Source organism: Macaca thibetana, chromosome 1 (assembly GCF_024542745.1).
Source record: "Macaca thibetana thibetana isolate TM-01 chromosome 1, ASM2454274v1, whole genome shotgun sequence".
Taxonomy (NCBI): Eukaryota; Metazoa; Chordata; class Mammalia; order Primates; family Cercopithecidae; genus Macaca; species Macaca thibetana.
In genome coordinates this window covers 83583264-83609001 of record NC_065578.1, presented here as the reverse complement: position 1 = coordinate 83609001, position 25738 = coordinate 83583264, and the positions used below count along the sequence as shown (strand labels likewise).

Genomic DNA, 25738 nt, shown 5'->3' with positions numbered 1-25738 from the left:
TTAATTTTAGAAGAGTGCCATTCAATTGCAGTGACACAAATGGACATTGTACCAGTGAAAAACAAAATAAAATATGTTCCAACTGATCAGCGGCCTTCCACTTTCCAACCTGAGTGGTATTTTTCCATCACAATTCATAAAAATTTTTCAAACATAAAGAAAACTCATCAGAGTTTTATAGTAAATACCCATATTCTGAACACCTAGATGTTACAATTAACATTTTCTGTACTTGCTTTACCACAAATATGTCCACATGGTCACCCTTCTATTTAATGGCCAATGCCTATTTTCAATGCATTTTAAATTGAGTTGTATATATCAGTATACTTTCCCCCAAATACTTCTGTTTTTATACCACTGTTTAGGTGTTTTTCATAGTTCTTTTCTTTTTGAAGTAAAATTTATATGTTCTATAATGCACAAACCTGAATCATTTGCATATGCCTGTGTATAAGCAAGCAGTGACCCATGCATACCTGAACCCAAGCCTGTATCAAGATACAGAATGTTACCATCACCCAGAAAGTTCCCTCATACTCCTTCCCAGTCATTCTCCATCCCCACCCAGTCAGAGGCAACCAGTTCTGATTGTTTTTTTACTACTGATTCATGTTCCTGTTCTGGAACCTTATCTAAATGGAACCATTCAGTATGAAATCAGTTATGTAAGGTTTCTCTCAATCGGTAATACGTTTTTGAGACTCAGGCAAATGGTTGTACATAACAGTAGTTCATTCCTTTTTATTACTGTGGAGTATTTCACTATATGAATATACTACTGTTTGTATATTCATTCCCCCATTGATGTACACCTAGGCTTCAAATTTTTGACCATTGTGATAAAGTTAGTAAGAACAATTTTGTACAAATCTTTTTACAGACATGTGTTTTCATTTCCCTTGGGTAAATACCCAGGAGTGAAACTGCTGCATCATGGGATAGATGTCTGAATGTTTATTTCACATTGTCACCAACAATGAAGGAGTTCCAGTTGCTCCACATCCTTGTGAACATTTAATGTTATCAACCTTTCTCATTTTAGCTCTTCTGGTGGGTGTGAAGTAATTTAAGCTGCTATTTTAGCAAGTTTTCCAAATTAGGAAAAAAATACATATGTACAAAGATCAAGTCTCAAGTAAATATGGGTTGAAGGAAATCTAGAAATTGGAGTGTGCAATATTAGAAAAGTTTACCTTATCCAAACTCAGGCCATACAGTTAACAGTTTGAGAGAATAAACAATGGCTGAAGGGATTTTTCAGTTTTTAATTCTCCCTACAATATTATATTAGAAAAGAAAATGTAATGCTTAGAAAACTGCAGCCTTCATTGATGGAGAAATAGGAAGTCTGTGTTTACCCACAGAACTGGCCTCGTGTGAACCACACTGTGTTGCCTCCACTTGCCTCCTCGGGTCAAAGCCCCTTGAGGACCACTCCTGCAGACCTGGTGCAGCCTGCAACATGGAGCTAAGAATCACCTAGACAATTGGGACGGACTCCTGCCCCTTCCTCCCTCTTTCTGATAGCAACCCTGGACCTGAGGGAAAGGAAATCCCATTTTTTGAGCATCAACACTATGCCAGAACCCATCCTAGGCACTGTGCATATATTGGCCGCTAATCCTCACAACAACATCCCTATAGAGTTATTGACAGTCTGATGTTATGTGAAACCAAGACTCAGAGAGACATAGTAATGTGCCTAGGGTCACACAGAGATAGAAGAACCAGGATTCGACTATCAATCCTATGCTTTTTCCAGTCTACCTTGCTAAGCACCCAGAAAGCAAATTGCAAAGGGCTTAATAGTTCATTGGGTGCTGAGGCCAGTAGTAGAAGGTGGTGCATGTCTCTTGGTCAGGTTTGTCCCTGCTTTTCCTTTCTTTTCTGTTTCCTGCTTTCTAGTGTGTTTTCACTGGAGGTAGGGCTGATTCACTCCATCCCTGAGTATGATCAGTCTTTCAGAAGACACAGATGTAAATGAGCTTTAGCCTTCTTCTCCACAGCTGCCACTGTCTCCGGCTTTGAGTTTTCCCCTTGCACAAAGGGATAATTCACCTGGAACATCCATTCGCCTTCCCCTCAGTTTCTCAGGGCCTCACTGATTCCTCCCTGCTGTTTGGTCCTCTTCCTCCTCACTCCCTTATGCCTATGGTCAGGAAGGGAGGAAACCATGGGTTCATCACATGTTCATCCCGTGTTTCTCTAGACCAAGTTACCTGTTCCTGAAAAGCACTAGCTTGCTCCTCAAATCCCACGGTTCTGAAATAATTGACGACATCCATCACGGCCCAGTCGGCAGGATCAGGTGGTCTCCCATTTTCCATGGAACTGCAAAACACAAATCCAGACAGTTGTCATGGCAGTGTCTGCACAAGGGTGTAGCCAGGCTCACAGATGGGTCTTCTGGGGCAGGCCTCTCGTGTTTCTTGGGTTCAGATGATGATTACTCTCACTGGCTTAGTCACTGCTAATAAACCATTTGACATTTAATGTAAATTATTTCCTCTGGTTTTTAATCCAGAGACATTGAGAGTGGTCCGGTGACTACTGGCAGCCCAGAGTATGATATTCATACTTCTGAGTTCAGAACACCTGGTCTTTTACAATATGACCTCAACATACCTCTCTCTCTTCCTGTCTTCCTAACACCTTCCCTAGCCCCAACCCCACACATCTAGGGATAAAGCCCTTCCACAATAGGCCAAGTCCTTTTATAGGTCTGAGCCTCTGCACATTCTGTCCCAGCCACTTACAATGCCCCCACACCTGTCTCTATTGGACAAAACTCTACCATTTCTACCAGTACAAAACTACCTCCTCTTTGAGGCATTTTTCTGGCTCTTCCAAGGGCATGTTTTAGTCATAACCTCCTTTGACTTCTAGAACTTCATTCAAACTCCCACTGTAGCACCTTCCACATTGAATTATACCCTCTGTTTATTGAACAGTCTCTCCCATTAGAGTCGGAGATGCAGGTTGGAGATATGCATTTGAGCCTAGACCATTTATCATTTTATTATTCCTACTATCAAGAGTGTACTTAGGAACTTAATCCATGTTGTTCAAATAAATAAACAGATGACAATCAAGCATTTGTCTGAGAGGGTCTGTGAGTAAGGCTCCTCATTGGATTAGAGAGGAGGGAAAGGAGAAGTAGAATAAAGAATGGTAATGACCTGCAGTTAACTGGGACTCTGCCTTATTTCTGCACTGGGAGTACTTGTCTCGCTTTCTCTATACCTCATCCAAGATGATTTTCCCAGAGTGTACATCCAATCACATAGCCTAACTTTGCTTTGGAGGTCCTTCAGGACAAAGCCCCTCCTCACCTCTCCAACTGGGAATACACTAGAGAGCAAAACAGACACCACCCTTATTCTTATGGGCCTTACAGTCCTGTGGGGAGTGAACATTGATCAATAATCATACAAGTAAATATACAGCTGCAAGTTATGCTAAATGTTAAGAAGGACAAGCATCACGTACTATGATAGTTTAAGCAATAGGGGAAGCTTTCCCGTGGGAGTTTCTTTTCAGGTATGCTCTAAAAAGCAGTCAGAAATTAACCGTATGAAGAAGTCACATGAAGAATGTTCCAGGCCCTGTGGCAGAAACACATACAGCCAAGGGAGCCATGCAGGTCTTGGAGGCCACACTGAGGATTCTGGATATTTGTTAAGAGCAATGAGGATAATTGAATGGTCCTGTGTAAAGGGGGTGACCTGATCAGATTCACATTTCCATCAGTGACAGACTGGATTAAGAAAATGTGGCACATATACACCATGGAATACTATGCAGCCATAAAAAAGGATGAGTTTGTGTCCTTTGTAGGGACATGGATGCAGCTGGAAACCATCATTCTTAGCAAACTATCACAAGAACAGAAAACCAAACACCGCATGTTCTCACTCATAGGTGGGAACTGAACAATGAGATCACTTGGACTCGGGAAGGGGAACATCACACACCGGGGCCTATCATGGGGAGGGGGGAGGGGGGGGAGGGATTGCATTGGGAGTTATACCTGATGTAAATGACGAGTTGATGGGTGCTGACGAGTTGATGGGTGCAGCACAGCAACATGGCACAAGTATACATATGTAACAAACCTGCACGTTATGCACATGTACCCTAGAACTTAAAGTATAATAATAATAATAAATAAATAAATAAATAAGTAAATAAAATTTTAAAAAAATTAAAAAAAAAAAAAGAAAGAGAACGCTGGAGAGGAGCCAGTCAACAAGAAGTCTATTGCAGTCATGCAAGCCAGAGATCATGCTTAGACTAGGGTGATGGTTATGAAAAACGAGAGGAGTGTGTGGATTTAAAAGATAGCTAATGAATAAAATCAGTGTAACTTAGTGCTAGACCAGATATAGAGAATGGAGGGAGTAGAAGTGTCATGGAACTGGATGGATGGTGGTAACATCCATCCAGCTGAACATGCTAAATTTGGGGTACTGTCTATATCCAAGTGGAGATTTAATGTGGGCTATAAGTGTAGAGTGCAAAGCAGAAGAGTGGGCTAGATACACCTGTGGGAGACAGAGGCATTTAGACAATAATGGGTATCTTGAGAGAGGAGGAGAAGAGAGCTGGGCCTAGAACTAAGCTTGAGAGGTTCAATATTTAGTAGAAGTTGAAAAGATCCAGGTTACTTTTAATGGAAACAAAATTGGCTAGATTTAGGGAGATTCCTGAAGATCTTTAAAGGTCTAAGAGTCAAGGATCCAGCCACCTCATTCCCCAGCATAATGCTTTGCCCATAGCAGGAACCTAAAATATTTAAGAAAACAAAACCAACTTCTGTACTAGTTAAAGGGAGTCACTGATCAATGGCACATGTGATGGTTCATTTCTCAACAGCACCTCATTTAAAAACATTTAAAGCCAGGGCGCCTGTAGTCCCAGCTACTCGGGAGGCTGAGGCAGGAGAATGGCGTGAACCCGGGAGGCGGAGCTTGCAGTGAGCTGAGATCCGGCCATTGCACTCCAGCCTGGACTTAAAGATGGTGAATCTATAACCACTGCATGCCTGTATACACAAGTACTCATGTGCACACATGCACACACACAATCTTCCTACCATTTAACAGGCAATATACATCAGGAAGAAAACTATTTTTCATCCTAACATTGCTAAATATTAACTATGTGTTTTTAAATCAATGGTAAATTTTTAAAAAATTATCTATGTGCTGGAATTTTCCATACACTAGCAACATAAGCAATCAGCAACTGGCACTGAGGACCCTCTTCAAGGTACCATTTTCCTTCCCTCTCTCTTAAGGTGTCCTTGAAGAATGTTTGGAAAGGAGTTCATTGTTCCAACAAATCTTTACAGTTTTCTAATTAGCTCACTTCTGATAGTGAACACAGAGCGCCATCGAACACACTTTTAAGTGCCCCCAGAAAACATCTGAATTCACTCTCCCTGTGGTTGACTTCAGTTAGTTGCCTTTCCTCACCAAAAATAGTTATCAGACCATCACATGTAGCCCCAAACCTAAAATAAAACATTTTAAAAAGAATACTCAATTGTAATAACAAAATACGTTACATCGTAATTTTAAGATGGGAGGCTTTCCTGATTTTTATTCTGTTGGGATATAACATCATGACTTCCATAATTTTGAAATATTCTTGAGTATAACAATGCCACAGAGAAGAAAGAGTTGTAAAACTGCTGGCAGTGTACCATGAATAGAAGCAACGTGGAACAGGGCACTCTCTCATTCGGAGGGTAAGGGAATTCACCCAGAAGAAACAGGGGGTTAGAAACCAACCAATACAAATGATTGATCTACTTAAGTTTAAAAGCCTGATAGCCTCCCAAAGCCAAATTAACGTGGAAAAAAATCACATTAGACTATTGATATCCTGAGAAGAAAAATCTATCTTCATCTCTGTAGCACCAGCACCTAGCACAGTCTGACTGGTGCACAGTTGATACACAGCAAAATATCACAATGGACTAACAACCAGAGAGCACTTACAATTTAAAATCTGTTTTTCACACATTACTCAATATCAGCCTCCCACCTCTTTGTGAACTGGCTACTGTAACCTGCTTTTGGGAAACGAAGGCTCAGAAAGGTTAAGAAATGCACCCCAAATCGCATGGTAGATAAAGCTAGGATTGGATTCCAGATGTGCTTGACTCCAAGTCTATGCTTTTTTTCCACTATACTTATTCATTGACACAACAGATATTTATTGAAAGTCTGTCTTCTCAGTATTGTGCTAGATGCAGGGTTATAAGGACAGGGAATGCATAGTCCCTGCCCTCAAGGAGCTGGCAATCTGGTGAGGGAAAGCAGATGTGGAAACAGCTAGCTCGGAGGAATACTGGAATCGAGGGGTGAACGAAGTGCGGTTGAGGACGTATGTAAGGGAGGGCTGGTTAGTTCAGCCTGCCTAGAACACTTGAAGATTTTCAATGGCAGTTTAAAAAGGCATTTATTGCCCTCAACACGCTCTGAGCGGGGCCCCAGAGAGGGGATGGCTTGCAGAGGCATGTCTCCGCAGGCACACACCATCACTTCTAGGTTGCTTGTGTTAATGCACGATGGGTGATTTCACTGAGCTCTTCCAGTGGTTTCAGCAACAGTTTTAAGGAGAAAGCTGGTGATGATCCAAAAATAACATAACAAGGGTAGGCCAAGTGGAAGGGTGTGCAGGGCAGGAGCCAGAGTGCCAAAACCAGATAACATTTGACGTGGGAAGGTATTGGAGGATAGATTTAAGCAGCACCATTCTCTGCTAGGAATACAAGATGTCTCCCCAAGGACTGATATTTTGTCCAAATTGAGACACTTAGCTTTAGTTGTTTCCTTATAAATGGTCCATTCTCGCCACATCTTTTCTTATGACCTTTGCATGTCAAATTCCAGAGGGAATTTAAATGTCACACTGTTTAAAATACCTGACAGGTGGTGGTTCCATTGTGGCTGCTAATTTTGAGCTGATAAAATGAAATGGCAGATACAAAAGTGCCATTTTCGTTTGATATTTATTATTCACTATCGTCATAGCAAAATGTTTCTTAGAATATAATACATGTTAATATGATAAATTTATGAGTATTTTCCAGGCACATAATCTTTAAAATATATATTTTATATACAGCTTTATTATTAAAAATTAGCAAGAAATCTCAGCACTTAATCAAATTATCAATGTTTCCATTTAGCTCAGTCACCTTTTAGTCCTTGTGCATATGGTTAGGTCCATCAAGTATTGATAAAAATGATATCATGCATGAATAATTCACACAAGGAAATGATTATACCCTAATTAAACAATCACCTCGTTTTTAATGAGAGTTAGAGAGACACAACCACGGGGACAGAAATGCAATAATAACAAATTTGGCAGATATATGCAGATCAATTGAGCCTTTATGATGAGGTTTTCATGTTGGCACATCATAATTTTAAGTTCTGGCAGCAAAAGTCTCCATTTCCCTTTGTAAGAAGGCAGGCAGAAAATAGTTGAAACTATTTTCTAGCATATGTACATTTTATGGTATTTATGATATTACGGATGCTGAGAGTTGGTCAGGCCAAAAGGATACTCTGGGGAAATGCAATCCACATGTAATATCACAACTCCATTATATTCATCAATTGTATTTCCACTTCAAAGTTCGGAGCAAGTTACTTTAGACACTGGTTAACATATTATGATGATATATTTGTCACATTACTTTTTTTATAAAGCTGATTCTGAATGTTACTTATTTTTACACTCAGCAGTGCACTCTAACTTTGTGCTGCCTAGATATTTATAACTTATTTTCAAAATGAAATTAACCTACTCTTTGCTCATGTCTTAAAACAGCCTCTGGCTAAAAGCAATTTAGTTCTGCTTCTAATAAATTAATATTGATCTCTTCGCCTATGACATACCTAAGGATGAAGCAACTAAATGAACGTTAGTGTTAGTTCCATTCCTTTCTCCCTCTCCCTTCATGCTAACAAGCAGGAATCTGGCTAAATGGCAGGCCCAAAAAGAGAAAGGATGATTGAAAGTTTATGGACCCGACATTTTTCATTTTTAAATATTCAGATAAATAAGAATTGACTGACTTAGCTGCAGCACGTCAAAACGATGAAAGCATTGAAAAGGCAAATAATTCATCAAACCTTCTGTATATTCCAAATTCTTTAGCTTAGAGTTCAGATGCTTGATTCAAACCTAACTGGGCAACATCCTAGACTTTTCCATACCCATGGCTTTGCTTATGTCAGTCAAACCCTTTCTGTTCAAATTCCAGGGATTAGTCCTGCTCATTATAAAGAGACCAGTTTAATTTCCCCTTAATTAATTTTAACCTGCCTACTATGAGCCAGGCACTTAATAAGCATTGAAAACTCATAGTCTAATGAAGAGGATAATCTCAGGTCAGCTGTGGGATGAAGAGGGTCATGATGTTTGTTTCCTGCTCTATTCCAAAAAGTGGTTAAGGAACAGGGGAAATAGATGGGTGAAAGAAGGATGGATAGTAAATATGGCAATGCGAGTCAGCCTGTGCTAGGTGTGTGGATGAAAGGATTTGGAGCCCTGAGTCACCAGTAAGACTAGGAGCAGGCACCCCAGATGGATGGAGCATCTTCCTGCAGAATTTCTTTCCTCTGTATAGGTATCTTCCCTCAGGCTAATGGCTTTCCTCTGAAATCATACAGCATTCTGTCCTTGGCATACCTCTGCCTGGAATGTCTTCCCAACCCATCTTTCTGAAATCAAAGGATCTTATAAACAGCCTCTTTTCCTTGTCCTCTTTTTATTTGTACATTCTAGTACAACTAAAATCCCCTAGTGTAAATAAGAACACTCCTTTTTTTTTTTTTTTTTTTTTTTTTTTTCCCTGTTACCCAGGCTGGAGTGAAGTGGCGGGATCTCAGCTTGTTGCAACCTCTGCCTCCTGGGTTCAAGCGATTCTCCTGCCTCAGCCTCCCAAGTAGCTGGGACTACAGGTGCATGCCACCACACCTGGCTAATTTTTTGTATTTTTAGTAGAGACAGGGTTTCACCATGTTGGCCAGGGTGGTCTTGATCTCCTGATCTCAGATCCACCTGCCTTGGCCTCCCAAAGTGCTGGGATTACAGGTGTGAGCCATTGCACCTGGCCAAGAACACTCCTTTCAAGAAGACTCAATGAATAATTTTTATTCACTATCAGATACAATTCATGCCAAACACAAACATAAACATTTCATATCCTAATCATTAATACTAAACACAGCAGTCTAGAGACTACCTGAAGAACTTTTCCTCCCTGCTCTGAGCCACAGCACAATGGTCTTTGTTCCAAAGGATTTGGGTGTGGCTTCATTGCTTAGACAAACTTGGTTTTTCTTCTGTAGGGATCTCAGCAGCAAGACAGAAACTATATAAAAAATAGCAGTCCTTGAGGGCTGACAATGTATAAAAGACATATAGTCAATGTCTGTGAATTCTGCTGGCATTGATTGAAACTCCTTTTGTTTTCACATTTAAAATATGATGTCTTAATATGCTTAACTGACTCTATAGTTTTATGCATTTTACTCTTTTGAAATGTACACTTCAAGGCAGGTATTTACAATGGAAAAAATAGTATAACTCAAAATAATAAACAGACTCAATTCTTAACCCATTATCATTTAATCGAAGGGAATAATCAAATACTTATTTATCATGAGTCCATATATCAGAATGAACAGATAACTATAACATATCAAGGAATGAATTTTACCTTCAGTAAGAAAAATAAAATAGTGCCATTTACAAGTATCACTATTAATTCCCATATATTATCAATATTCAAGAAAACATTCAACAAAGAAACAGTGAATTTGAACAACACTGTAGACCAAGTGACCCTAACAGACATATACAGAACATTCAACCCAATAACTGCAGAATATACATTTCTTTTCAAGCATACACGGAATATTCTCCAGGATAGATCACATATTAGGTTACAAAACAATTTTTAACAAATATATAATTAATGAAATCATACAAAATATCTTTTTTGACTGCAATGGAATGAAACTATAAATCAATGGCAGAAGGAAAACTGAAAAATTCACAGATACATGAAAATTAAACAACACACTTTTGAATAACCAATAGGTCAAATAAATGAAAAGTGAAATTGGAACATAATCTTGAGACAAATAAAAACAAAAACACAACATATCAAAGCTTATGAAATGAAACAGAAGCAGTATTAAGAGGGAAGTTTCTAGTCACAAATACCTACATTAAAAAAAGAAAGATATCAAACAACCTAACTTTATACCTAAAGAAATTAGACAAAGAAGTAAAATAGAGAATAGAAAAACAGTAAGAAAAAATCAACTCAGACTCGGTCTTTTGAAAAGATAAACAAAACTGACAAACCTTTAGCTAGGCTAAGAGAAAAGAGAGTGAAGACTCAAATAAATAAAACCAGAAATGAAAAGACATTACAACTGATGCTACAGAAATGAAAAAGGTCATACAGACTACTATAAACAATTATAGGTCTACAAACTGGATAAGCTAGAAGAAATAGGTCCCTGGAAGCATACAACCCACCAGACTGAATCATGAAGAAATAGAAAATCCAAGCAGACCTATCTGTAAGGAGATTAAATCAGTAGTATAAAATCTTCCATAAAAGAAAAGCCCAGGATTAGATGGCTTCATTGGAGAATTTTAGTAAATATTTAAGGAAGAATGAATGCCAATTCTCAAACTTTTCCAAATAACTGAAGAGGAGGGAACATTTCTGAACTTTTTTTTATGAGGCCAGTATTACCTTCCTACCAAGCCAGAAAAAGACACAGAAAAAGAGAAAATTATAGGCCAATATCCCTGATTAAATATAGATGTAAAAATCCTCAACAAAATACCAGCAAACAGAATTCAACAGTACGTTAAAAAGATCATTTGCCATGACCTAGTGGGATTTATTCCTAGGATGGCACAACATACGAAAATCAATTAATGTGACATACCACATTTACAGAATGAAGGATAAAAATCACACGATCGTCTTAAGATAAAAAAGTGTTTGATAAAATTCAAAATCCTTTCATAATAAAAAAAAAGTCTCAACAAAGTAGGGATAGATTACCTTAACCTAATAAAGGCTATCTATGAAAAGGCTATAGTTAACATCATACTCAAAGGTGAAAAACTGAAAACTTTTCCATTAAGATCAGGAACTAGGCAAGGTTGCCCATTCTTGCCACTTTTATTCAACATAGGACTGGAAATCCTAGCCAGAGCAATTAGGCAAGACAAAGAAATAAATAGCCACCAAATTGAAAAGAAAGAAGTAAAACTGTCCTTACATTTACAGATGATATGATCTTAAATAGAGAAAACCCTAAAGACTCCACAAAAAAAATCTGTGAGAATGAATAAACAAATTCAGCAAAGTTGCAGGATACAAAAATCAACATACAAAAATCAGTTTCATGTCTATACAATGATAATGAACTATCTGCAAAGGAAATTAGGAAAACAATCCCATTTACAATAACGTCATACTTAGGAATATTCTTAACCAAGGAAGTGAAAGACATTCATACTAAAAACTATGAGACATTGATGAAAGTAATTAAAGGAGACATAAACAAATGTAAAGACATCTCAAGTTCATGGATGGAAGACTTAATACTATTATAATTTCCGTATGACCCAAAGCAATCCACAGATTCAATGCAATCCTCATCAAAATCCTAATGATATTTTTACAGAAATAGAAAAAAATTCTAACATCCATATTGAACCAGAAAAGATCTTGAATAGCCAAAACAATCTTGAAAAAGAACAAGGTTGGAGGCAACACACTTCCTGATTTCAAAATATATTACAAAGCAACAGTGATTTAAACAGTATGACAACGGCGTAAAGACTGACATATAGATCAATGGAACAGAACAGAGAGCCCAGAAATACATCCATGGATATATGGTCAAATGATCTTTGACTGGAATGCCGAGAATACAAAATGGGGAAGGAAGAGTCTCTTCAACTAATGGTGTTGGGGAAACTGGATATCCACATGCAAAAGAATAAAATTGGATTATCTTTTACCATACACAAAATATCAACTCAAGATGGATTAAAGACTTAAACGTAAGACTTGAAACTGTAAAATATCTAGAAGAAAACACAGGGGGAAAACTTCAAGACATTAGTTTTGGCAATAGTTTCATGGATATGACACCAAAAGCATAGGCAACAAAAGCAAACATAGACAAGCAGCGCTACATAAAACTAAAAGGCTTCTATACAGCCAGGGAAATAATAGAGTAAAAAGGAAACCTATGAAATGAGAGAAAATACTTGCGAACTATGTATCTGATAAGAGGTTACTTTCTAAAATATGTAAGGAATTCTTACAATTTTATAGCAAAAATACTAATAACCCAATTTAAAAAAATGGTCAAAGGTCATAATAGATATCTCTCAAAAGAAGAAACACAAACAGCCAATATGTACATATATGAAAAGAGGTTCAAAATCACCAATCATCAAGGAAATGCAAATCAATGCAACAATGAGATATCATCTCACACCTCTTAGGATACTATTATCAAAACAACAATGACAAATGTTGGCAAGGATGTGAATAAATCATAACCTTTGCATACTGTTGGTAGAAAAGGTAGAAATGCAGAATGAGGAAGCTGCTACAGAACTGTAGATTCCTCAAGAAATTAAATATTGAACTACTAGGTGATCTAGCAACCCACTTCAGAGTATTTATCCAAAGGAATTGAAATCAGGAACTCAAAGAGATATTAGCACTCCCATATTCACTGCAGCGCTATTCACCAAGATATGGAAACAACTGAAATGTCCATTGACAGATAAATGAATTTTTAAAACACAGTGTAATAGTTGGGCTTGGTGGCTCATGCCAGTAATTCCAACTACTTGGGAGGCTGAAATGGGAGGATCCCTTAAATCAGGAATTTGAGACCAGCCTGAGCAACATAGGGAGACCCACCTCAAAAAAGAAATGCTGTACATACATACAATGGCATATTATTTAACCTTAAAAAAGAAGGAAATCCTTACATTTTCAACAAAATGAATGAACCTTGAGAACATTAAGTGAAATAACCAAGTCAAAGAAGGCAGAATATTGCATGATTTCACTTATATGAGGTATCTAAAATAAACTCATAGAAGCAAAGAATAGAATGGTGATTGGCAGAGGCTCAGGGAAGGGGGAAAGGGGACGTTGATAATCAACAGGTATAAAACTTCTGCCTGGAAGATGGATACGTTTTAGAGATCTGTTGTACAACATTGTGCCTACAGATAATAATACTGTATTGTACACTTAAAAATCTGTTAAGAGTGTAGAACCCCATAGTAAATGTTCTCACCACATTAAAAAAGAAAGTGAAAAAAAAAGAAAGAAGGAAGGAAAGAAAAAGAAAGCGAGAGAGAGAGAAAGGATGGAAGGAAGGAAGGAAGGAAGGGAGGGAAGGAGGGAGGGAGGGAGGGAGGGATGGAAGAACCATAGCACACTCTAACTTATCTTATCATACGCATCTGGAAAAGGGTTTACAACATCAGATCCTGGCTAGAAAGGTCACTTTTCAGGTTTGAATTATTGGCTCAGTTTGTTTCTTTCTTTTCATTTTCTGACAGACTGTTAAGAGATATTTAATAACTAGCCACTTACAATGTCTTGGGAGTTAATACTTTCCCTGGCTTTTAGGATACAACATCTTACCATGATGATCACTGCCGCACCCCCACCCCTCCCCCACCCCTTTCCACATTGCTGTTTTTTTGGGAAGAAGAGCATTCCAGGAACCATCACACATTCAGGTAGGGTCAGGGCAGTGAGGTTGTGGGGACTGGGAAGAGTGGACAGAACAGACGAAAGTGCCTGATGGAGAGATCACACAGAAACTACCTAGCAAGCTGAATAAAATCCCCTCACTGCTTTCAAAGAAGATACATCTGAGGCTTGATAATTATTTATGCTCTATACTACAAGAGGACAGGCTTAGGAGTAAATAAACAAATGCTGAAGTCAGTGATCAGGCACATAGCTACTTCAGTGGGTTTCCCATTCCTTTTTTCATGACAAGTCAGACCAGGCTTCCGGGCAAACAATCAAGGACCTGTGAGGTTTTTTATTCGTTTCTGGATGTGACTGCTTCCCATGGAGATGCAGACCTGACTGACCTGTAGATTGCTGTACATGTATGCATGGTTGGACTTTTTTTTAATGCGCTAATAGTAGCTGTTGTTTTATTATTGTTATATGAAAAGTTCTCTTTTCTACAATGTTTTATACAAGTTCTTTTAACTCTACAATGAAGTCAGAGTTTTGAAACTCTAGCAATACCATAGCAGTTTCTAAGTCTACCTTAATATTTTAGTTCTGTCATTCACTTTCTAATCCTCTAATTCACATGAGCAAAAATGGTTATTTCTTTAACATAATACACAGCTTAACAGGTATAGAGTTAGGTTTCAGAGAGGGCTATTTCAAAAGTAATTATTTCACAGTTAGTTCAAAATCTTACAACATTCATTACCAAGAAAAAAAAGCATCATATTACTAATTATGACAGGAATGTTAGTTCCAAAATTTTTTTTAAATGCCTTTGCTTCAAAATGAAACAACACACTGAACACAAAGGCAGAGGAATATGGTGAAGACGCATGTGCAAGAAAAGAAGTGGCATTAATAAGAAATGGCTTGCTTTGAAAGTCCTTGCTAAGCTTCATCACTGGGAACTTTCTACTGCAGCAGGTCTTCTCCACTGAGGGGCTTGGGGGCACGGTGGTGGTAGGGAAATAAACTGCTTCCTGTTGAAAAGGAACTTACTACATGCATGTGTCATGTGGAAACATCGATTCCTTCTCCCGTCCTAGGATAAAATGAAAAAGGGAGAAAAAGACATTTTTCATCTGAAAAAGGGAGAAAGACTAAGCAAATGGGAAAAAAAATTGAATTCTCATGATTTGAACAGATATGCACATACATGTTAAATACATGGATTAAAAAATTTTTAGTCAAAATTCTAACATGAATCTAACATGGCCAAACATAGATCAATGATAAGAGTGTGTCATGAACCAACGTTTATAATTAATCCCTAATCTGTGCATCTGAAATCCACAAATAGAGAATACGATGATCCCATTTGTTCGATAAAAGCCTATTTGTATGTGTGTTTTGAATATATGTATACATTTTTGTGTATGCTGCCATATATGTGTACATTCTTAGTGCATAGGAATATATGTATATATTCTTGTATTATGTATACATGTGGATACATACAGTATGTGTACAAAAACTGCCAAAAAGGATATCTCAACTATTCAGATGGCTCCATCTTAGTTATTTAGGTAGCTATTTTTAAAAATGAAATAAATACGGACCTACTAGGCAAAATAAAATCTGGAATCTTAATAATAATCATATCTATCTACATGATTCAGAGCTCCCCATTCATGCTCTCCCCACCTGAGTTAATCATCACCCTCAACCTCATGTTCATATAACCTTTCCCCTGATGCAAGAATTTAGTTTGGGTATACACCTGTGCTTTTCAATATGGTAGCAGCTAGTACCATGTGGCTACTGAGCATTTAAAATTTGATTGAGAAACTAAGTTTTAAATTTAATTTAGTTTAAATGTAAAAACTTGAAGTGGTACAAAATATGTTTATGTTAAACACAATTCCATCATTTTGCCTACATTTTATTTGAACTGTTCCATCCTATAGGGTACTATGGTTGAAGTTCTCATGGCAGGTGCATGTGTCCTCTCTGGTAGTACATCCCCCGTTTGATTGGTGTCAGAGATTGATTCAGTTCAAATTAATTTTTTCCTATTCACCCAGGTAACACTGTAATGTGTTTGCTGAATGCTTATGGACAGCAGGAGTTATGAGGATCCCTTTCTATATTGCGATTGGTAATTAAATTGAAATTTTTATTATTATTTTAATTATTATATAATTAAATATTTTTAGTTAAAAATAAGCACAGTTAAATTTTAAAATCTAAAAAGAAAGCAGAATTGAGAGGAGATGCAGAAACTAGTAACATACAGTAAAGAAAAAAGGGACCGAAAGAAGGTATGTTGGAAATTTCATGATGAATAGCAATTGCAATTTGTTAGAAGATAGCAAGAGAAAGAAAATGCTGTTTGTTGTGTAAAAAAAGTAAAGATAATATGATTTAAAACAGAATCTGAGCTTATAACTTTGTTTAGCTATAAATGGCTTGGATCTTTACATAGACAAAAAACCAATTTTTCAATGGACATATGGTTATTTCAGTTATAGAAATTTTGCCAGAATATTATCAGAAAAGACTCAACAGGTATATCACAAAATGTAAAAGATTTTCCGAATACAAGGTCTTTCTAACAAAACCTAAGACCAACTGATTCAAAATGTAAAAAGCCATTAAAACTTTAGTTTTAGATGAAAGTACAACATAAAGACACTGCCTAATTAATACTTGAGGTATGCTGCATCTCAGAAGACTTCCTAATTTATAAAGAAATGTCAATTTACAACTTGAAAAACTAAATTCATGGTTTAGATATTTTTGAATCTTTTATCTCTGTCAAAGAATTTTAGCTAGATATACAAAAATTAAATTCTATCCAGATGGATGGTGCTTCAGCAATGCTAGTTTTTTTAAAAATCTGAATTTTAAAAATTGGAATTTATTGTAATTTTAAAACAAAAGACCAATGTTTTCTTACTGCTTCATTCCACTGTATGGTATCTATGTTTCATCTTCTGAAGCAGACTCTTGAAAAGGGTTACAGATACTACTGTTGAATTGTTCAGCATATATTTGCAAATGCTATGGATCAATGCCAGTTAATGGAACTGTTAAAAGAAACATAAGACAATGAATGTAATAATCTGTGTTCTTTGCCAATGCTTGTTGACTAATAGAAAAGATTCACAAAGATTTGCTCTACTGTTCAAGATTTTACTGAAACAAAAGGAATGCTTGTCAATTATTATTATTATTATTATTATTATTATTATTATTTTAGGCAGTCTTGCTCTGTTGCCCAGGCTGGAGTGCAGTGGCACGATCTCAGCTCAATGTAACCTCCGCCTCCTGGGTTCAAGCAATTCTGCCTCAGCCTCCCAAGTAGCTGGGATTGCAGATGCCCACCATCATGCCTGGCTAATTTTTGTATTTTTAGTAGAGATGGCGCTTCACCATGTTGGCCAGGCTGGTCTCGAACTCCTGACCTCAAGTGATCTGCCTGCCTCGGCCTCCCAAAGTGCTGGGATTACAGGCATGGGCCACCGCGCCTGGCCAAATATTCAAAAATTAAAGACAAAAACGACTGAGTAACTTTGATATCATACTGCATATGAAACAGCTAAATTTGAAGTTCCAAGAAAATGAAAAGCTGATTTGTGATCTAGCTAAAGAGGAACAAAATTTTAGGCTAAAATTGCAACTTTTCAAAGTGCAATACAATATACAATAATAATTTTGTACATTTTCTAACATGAATAAACTTCAAGAAAATCTGCAGATTTATTGAAATTGATAAGATTATTGTTGCTTATCATTTTACGCAAAACCTCTTTGAATTCGATGTTGGTAATATTGACATGTGTTAATAAATTGACTTAACTTGAACAGACATAGTTTTGAAATCAATATGCTTTTGCTTCAAAGTCAAATCAAGACAAATCAGTTGTGTCAATGTGGATGTAAATATTGCAAGAAAATAATTTCTCACATAATTCATAATTCAGTTTTTGGAAAACTTTTAAATATGTTTGGAATTATTTGGGTATGTGATCCTACCTTTTGAACTGTAAATTTTAGGAAATATAAATGCAGATTAAATATGTCCAATGAAATGTTTATGTCCAAAATGAGAGACACTGTAAGTCAAGCTTGTCCAACCTGTGGCCCACGGGTTCCATGTGGCCTAGGATGGCTTTGACAGTGGCCCAACACAAATTCGCAAACTTTCTTAAAACATTATGAGATTTTTTTTGTCCTCATCAGTTCTTGTTAGTGGTAGTGTATTTCACCTGTGGCCAAAGACAATTCTTCTTCCAATGTGGCCCAGAGAAGCCAAAAGTTTGTACCCCTCTGCTCTAAGTGTAAAGTACACAACAGATTTAGGAAATTTAGTGCAAAAATGTAAAATACTTCATTGATAATGTCATGTTGATTACATGTTAAAGTGATATAATGGGTTAAATAAAAAATATTATTAAAATGTATTTTACCTATTTAAATATGGCCACTAGAAAATTGAAAATTACATATGGGGGCTCAGATTTTATTTCTGTTGGACAGCACTGACTGATACATATATCCAGAAATTGAATTATTAATGTATAAAATATTCCACTGTTTAACACTAGAAAAAGTACCAAACTGTTCTGCAAAGCTGCCCTATCAGTTAATATTCCTACTAGCATTATATCCTATCCATATCTTCACTAATGTTTAGAATTGCCTCGTTTTAAAATTTTCGCCAAGTGAATGGGTATGTCATTATGATCTTAATTTGCATTTTTTGGTCACTAATGATACTAAACATTTCTTCATATGTTAATTGGCCATATATATTTCCTCTTCTGTGAAATGTTTGCTCATGTTTTGGCCATTTTTCTTTGGTATTTTTCTGTTTGTGCTTTTCTTACTGATTTATTGGTTATTACTATTGAAGACCCTGAATATAAAATTAAATATAAGATTCACTTACTCTTCCATCTCAGAATGTGTGATCTGCCCACTTTGGCCTCCCAAAGTACTGGGATTACAGGTGTGAGCCACCATACCCAGCTCACCACTTTTTTCAGCTTTTCACTGCAGGTTCTACTCAGTGTAATAAAGTAGGAGAAAGAAATACAAGGCGTTCAGATTGGGAAGGAGGAAGTAAAACTGTCTTTATTCACAAGACATAATTGTCTATGTTACAAAATGTGGTGTAATCTACTAAAAAGCTACTAGTAGTAATAAGTGAGTTTAGTAAGGTTGTGGCATATAAGATCAATATAAAAAATCAATTGTATTTTTATACGTTAAGATAATTGAAAATTCAAATTAGAAAAGCAATACCACTTAAAATAGCATCAAAAACATGAAATGTTAGGGATGCATCTGGCAAAAAGGTGCAAGATCTTCACAGTGAAATCTACACAATATTGCTGAGAGAAATTAAAGAAGACCTAAGCCAATGGAGAAAAATACTGTGTTCATTTGTTGGAAGACACAATATTGTTAAAATACCAACTCTCTCCAAATTGATATATAATTCAATGCAATGCCAATCAAAATGTCAACAGATTAAAAAAAAAATTGGTGGAAACTGACAAGCTAATTCTAAAATTCATATTGAAATGTACAGAGGCAAAACACCCTTGAAAAAGAACAAAGTTGGATGGCTAACACTACCTGATTTCAAGTTACATTTATCAAAACAGTGTTGTATTGGCATAAATATACGCAAAAAGATCAATGGAATAGAATACAGAGTCCAGAAATAAGCCTGCACATATATGATCAATAATTTTTCAACAAAGTTGCAGAAGTGTTTGAACAGAGGTGGGAAGATTGGATATCCATAGCACCACTACCACCACCACACAAAGCACTTCAACACTTCAAACCCTTATCTCGCACCACAAACAAAAATTAACTCAAAAACCATAGTCCTAAACCCTGAAACCTAAAATTGTGAAACTTCTAAAAGAAAACCTAGGAGAAAATAACTGTAACCTTGCATCAGGCCAAGAATTCTTAAATATGACACCAAAAGCACTATCCACAAAAGAAAAAAATCGATAAACTAGACTTCATTAAAATTTAAAAACTTTGATACTTTGAAAGATACTATGGAGAGAATGAAATGACAGGTCACATGCTTAAAGAAAATATTTTCAAATAGTATATATGATAAAGGACACATTCATAATATATAAAAACTCTCCATACAATAAATATGAAAAAACTAGCCCAATACAAATATGGGCAAAAGATTTGAACAATACTTCATCTAGGAAGCTATATGAATGGCAAATAAGCACAGGAAAAGATGCCCAACATCATTAGTCATTAGGGAAATAAAAATTAAAACATAAAACACCTGATATAATGTCTAATATGAAAGTGATTGATCACACTAAGCTCACGAGGATGTGGAACAACTGGAACACGACACCCACTGCTGGTGAGAATGAAAATGGGACAACCAGTTTAGAAAACAGTTTGGCAGTTTCTTCAAAAGTTAAACAGACACCCACCACAGAGCCCAGCCAGTTCCATTCCTAAGTAATTATGAAAGAGAAATGAAAGCATATGTCCACACAGAGACCTGTACACAAATGATCAAAGCAGCTTTATTTATAATACCTAAGAAATAGAAACAAACCAAACATCTATCATCATTTGGATGGTAGTAAACAAATTGTTATAGATCCAAACAATGAAATATTACTGAGTAATTAAAAAGTAATGATGTATTGATATACATGATAACATGGATAAATCCCAAATTAATTATGCTGAGTGACAGAAACTATATGTGTGCGTGTGGGCGGGGGGGTGTATACACATTCATTTATATAAAATTCTAGAAGCAGCAAACTAATTTATAATGACAGCGTAACAGTGGTTGCCAGGGGATATGGGGGCAGAAAAGGACAGGAGGGAGAGATTACAAAAGGTCATAAGGAAATTTTGGAAGTGATGGAAATATTCATTATCTTAATTGTGGCAGTAGTTTCAAGAGGGGATAAAAATATCAAAACTTACTTTATATACATGCAATTTATTATGCAAGGATTATACTTCAGTAAAGCTGTTAATTTTAAAACTAATTACAATTAAGTAAAAAATAAAAGTTCAGTTTCTTATACTAGTCACATTTCATGTTCTTAGTAGCCACATGTGGCTAGTGGCTACCATTTCAGCACAAATACAGAACATTTCCATCATTGTTGAAAGTACTGTTGGATAACACTGATCTAACTCATACATAAAACAGCATCTGTTTCTTTCATTTCTCCTCCACCTACCTACCCCAAACTTTAGGGATGGTAATAAGCAAGGCAGTATGGCACTGATATATAAATTACCCGAGAACTTTAAAAAACAGATTTTATTACGTTAGTTTTAATGTAACTTTGCTGTGGAGCAAAATATACCTTCTATTCATAAACATATAGCACACAGTTTCCTCATTTAGATATCACAGCTTCTATGGATTATATTTAATTAGTTTCCTCCAAAGCTCAAGTTGATGTCAATTTTAAACTAAATGATATGGAAAGAAATGAAACAGATAACTCGCTCTTGGAACTTACTTTCTCCTTGTAATCAAAGTACTTATTGCTTTGCTATAACTCCTAAGTGAGAATATACATTTTTTCATATACTCATAAATATAAAAATATTATGTTACATATGCAATTGAATGTTCCCATTTAAAAGAATCAAGTATATAACTCTTACACAACACATAGAAACACAAGTTTCAAATGTGAGAACAGACATTAACATAAACACCATGTATGCACTGAAATGTTTCACATTCATTAAACAGTTCATAAAATTAGGACGGAGAAGTTGTTAAACTATATTCTATATTCTTACTGAAGCTTTTTCCCTTCTTGCACTATAGCTCTTAGTTTTCAGAGTTAGAGGTGACTGCATCTCAAAAAAAAAAAAAAAAAAAAAAAAAAAATTCGAACTCAATTTTCTGCCCTCATTCTGTGTTGTCTACGGAAGAGTCTCTGCTTGGAGTTTTTGTTTCAATATACAGAATGCAGGGCTGAAATCCTCAACCATCCTTGTTCCAAAGCCTGATACACAAACCTTTCATATATACTTTGATGTCTGAGTCATCTCTGTCTTAGAAATGGAATACGGAAAAAGGTAACTGGGGTAGGGGGGAGAAGGGAGGTTGCTGGCCAATGTAGACAAACCAAGGCGACCTCCGAACTGTGTATTGTAGTAGATAAGCAAGAAGTACTAAAATAGAAACCAAGTCCCTCTGTTGTTTGCAGAAGCAGAACTCAGAAGCCAGCTTCACTTACTTTTTTACACCGACAGAGCCATTTTCCTTGTTTTCCATGTCAACAGATAGCATGGGAAGGCTGCAGGGTTCCTTTACTTCAGCAACTAATCAATAAGGGAGAAAAGCTTGTGTTTAATTCTTAGAAAGTGAGAGAAGAATATATATTCTGAATCGGAAACATAATGGTCCCTTTTACAGCTTCACACCAGTTCACGTATGTTTGTTTAAATCTCCAGTTCCCTCGGCGATTGGAGAGATGTGATTAAACCTAAAGAACTGGAGGAGACGGATTGGGGTGCTTTCATCTGTACTGGCACTCCCTGCCTTGACAATAAGCATTTGCAAATGAAATTGAATCCTTGTTGAAAACAAGTGCTGTGTGAACTGGCACAGCTTCTCCTGGGTGCCTAGCTCTCACTTAAGACACTGCAACTCATAAATGAGTCAAAGTAGAGAAAAACAATCCCCCTTTTCCTTCCCCCCTCCCATTATGGGCTGTGATTTGTTTTTTCTTATTGCATTTGTTTTTTTTTTTTTTTTTTGGTCCACTCCCCCTTGCTCCTAGATTTTTTCATTGCAATGCAGAAGGACACTTAAAGCTTTTGTCAGTAAGTATTCCCCTACCTCACATTCTCAACGAAAGCCTCAAAAACCCGTCTGTGAGATGGCCATGCTGTGGTAAAGCAGGAAGCTCACAAAAAATGCCAGATAGCCCTTAGCACAGAAAGGTGGTGCTGGGGTGGGTGTGTGTGTGTGTGTGTGTGTGTGTGTGTAAGAAAGAGTAGGCAGCTCATTAGATTTATGAAAAATCATCAGAACATTTAAGGAGATATTGTAGCATCCATCATTCTGTCTTTTTGTTTAGTAGGATGAGGGCTGTGAAAAATTAAAAGCCTTCCACAATTAATATGCAATTAGCAAAATGAAAAAGCTACGAACAAAACTGCTTTAAGAAAAAAAAAAAAAAAAAAACGGAAGCAACAGTCCCGAAACGTGTTTGCTCTTATTCAGTTGAAGCCATAAATTAAATACATTTCCACTCAAATCACTTTATACTTCGGCACTCCTTCTCTAGGGATTACTCTGACATGGCAAGTGCATCATTTAGTATATTCGCAAGATTTTATCACTGTTAGAGAAGTAGATGATTAACAAATAACACTGTAAGTGTGGGATAATTTTCACTCCTGAAACACACACATACACACAAACTTCCAGTTGCTAAACCACTTAGATCACTGACAGAGAAATCCAACATTTAATATATAGATAGATATTAGCATACATTCACACACCGTTATAGAGTAGACAGGAAGATAGTGCTGCTGCTCCATGCTAACAGAATATGATTTCACTTCAGTTGGAAACTGTTACACATTCACCATTTTCTAAGCATCTCAGAAAACAAAACAAAACAAAACACTCACAATGATACTCTGCAACATCACACTACATTGTCTTATTATTATTACTATTATTTTCTTTTTTTGTGGAAGAGTAAAAAGAAAACCTACCTATAAGCAACTAAAAAATATCATTTTTTATAGGCTTATCAAGAACAGCCAAAGAAACCCCAATGTTTTCTTTCACAAAGTAGGCTGGCAAAGGAATTCAATAAGGAGGTACAATTTGACACAGTGAAATAAAACCAGGCTGGCTCTCAGCCAACATGACGTTAGGAATCACACACAAGCTGCACCAACTGCCTTCTGGTTCATGGCTGACTTTTTAAAGCTACAGTGTGCCTGTTCACTTTTGCTAACTATCTTCAGCACAATTAGTGCAAGAGAATGAGCCAGGAGTCCAAAACCTGCAGAATTCTCCCTGCACCTGTCTTGTACAAAGAAAAACAAGCTCTCTCAATAGCTTCTTATTTTCTCCCTCCCCTTCATTGTTGCTGCATGATAGGTCTTAGCTGTTGTTCTGAGCGTGAATGTCATGTTTCAAACTATTTCGTTTTCTCCCCAGAGGGAAAAATAAGAGTGAGAACCCAGTGCTTATGGGCTATAACCAGAGAACACTTGGAAGCTGCGGTCCCATGTTACTCTTTTTTTCCTAATAGAGATTGGTGGACAAAGTTCCCAGGGCTGGCTTTTAAGTAATCTCTTTGTGAGAATAAGGAAAGCACTGCCCAGCAGCAAATCCTTTTACTTCATTATGCAGGAAGTAACATATTTCAGAGAGGATGCAAAATAGATGACCAGATCTCCTGAAAACGCCCACATTCTTTTATTTTGGCATTTATTCTGCCAAATGAAGCCAGCAAAAATTCAGACTGAAACAAACAAAACCTTATTCTACAAAATGAAAACAATTAGTTCTGGGAGGTTTAATTTTAACTGTTTATCCCAGTTGCACAAAAAGCATAATTCAAGAAATTCAACCAACACTTACCATCTATGAGTACCCGGTACTGTATTAGTTGCATATAAGTAGAAAGACATTATGCCCACCCCAAAATTCATAGTCTCTCCCGCCATCATCCTAAATACCAAATCAGAAAACTGGGAGGTGGAGCAGAGAGGCTGGGCAAGATCTTTTGTTTACATTACCCTAGTCATTCTCACAGTTTCCGTGCTTGGCTTAAACCACTTTTCCAGGGGAATAATCTCATCCCATAAATGTTCTGCACATACACAGAAAACATGCATGGTTGCCTCTTCATTGAAATAAACATCAATCAACATTTGTACACTTTTAGGTCAAGATGGTCAACAAAACCACTCAAAACAGGACACAGAACACAGGTTTCCCAGAAAGATCTTGGAAAAGTTATCTGTTGCTGTAATATCCTGTAGAATTCAGGTAGAATCCGAGGAGAAAGTTGCCTGCCTCCCTTTTTAAAAATAATCTTTTAGGACATTAGAAGATCAACTTTGATCTAAATTTGGAACCCGAATTTCAAGGTCAAAAATTGGTCCTTTACTTATTCCAGGAATTATATTAGAAATTTTCGACTTCCTTAAAGATCACTGCCGAGAAAGATTTCAAATATTTGCCATTGCTCCCTTGAAAAGGTAAACAATAGTAATCTAGGAACCAATTAAATACTTTTGAGCACTATTTTTGAGCACAGGTCAGGCATCTGGATCTTTCACCAGTGCTGATCTCAAAATGATGGACTCTTACCGAGATAAAGAGCTCTTTCACTAACAGATTCCATAATGCTTTTGGACTTGATCTGAAATTCCTTAACTATTCTCCCAGTAAATCCAAATTGGAAGCGAGTTGGACCGGGAGTTCTGTGTCCTGGGAAGCTGGGGTTGTCCTGACAGTGCTGCTCAGAACAAAAGCATGTTCAGCTCTCCACTCTTGAGGGGGAAAAGGCAAAGAGACTGTAGTTACACCCAGCTCTTCCTTAGACACAGCCGCAGGAGAAAGGATTCTGTGATGTTTTTCCAAGCATCTCTTCCTACATGTACAAAGGGACATCCCCTCCCATCTGGCCTGCTGTGATCAAAAGTTTGCCTGTTACACAACAGTAAAGTTTCAGAAAGTGTTGTAGGAAGTTAATCCCGTGGTATAAAAAGTGAGCCACAAAGACACTCTAAATTATGACAACAGGAGGTTTCACTTACCAGCTAGTTTCTAACTTTGGTAGTAAACTGACACTTGTGAATATAATATATATACACACACACTAGTACTCACACACTCCCTCCAACAAAATG

General features: G+C 36.8%; 1 protein-coding gene across 2 annotated transcripts in view; it reads right to left on the bottom strand.

Annotated features, from left to right (window-relative positions):
- Nucleotides 1-25738, bottom strand: part of SAMD13 (sterile alpha motif domain containing 13) — a 50263-nt gene that overhangs the window by 23285 nt on the left and 1240 nt on the right. The window contains exons 1-3 of one of the 2 annotated variants that reach the window (XM_050806099.1): nt 22692-23544; nt 22087-22171; nt 2223-2334 (exon numbers count right to left, since the gene is read on the bottom strand). In XM_050806099.1, coding sequence (XP_050662056.1) covers nt 2223-2334; nt 22087-22139 — 165 coding nt within the window. In that variant the 5' untranslated portion in view covers nt 22140-22171; nt 22692-23544. Of the gene's footprint in view, nt 1-2222; nt 2335-22086; nt 22172-22691; nt 23545-25738 lie in introns of those variants that run through there. The other variant, XM_050806088.1, reaches the window with a different exon arrangement.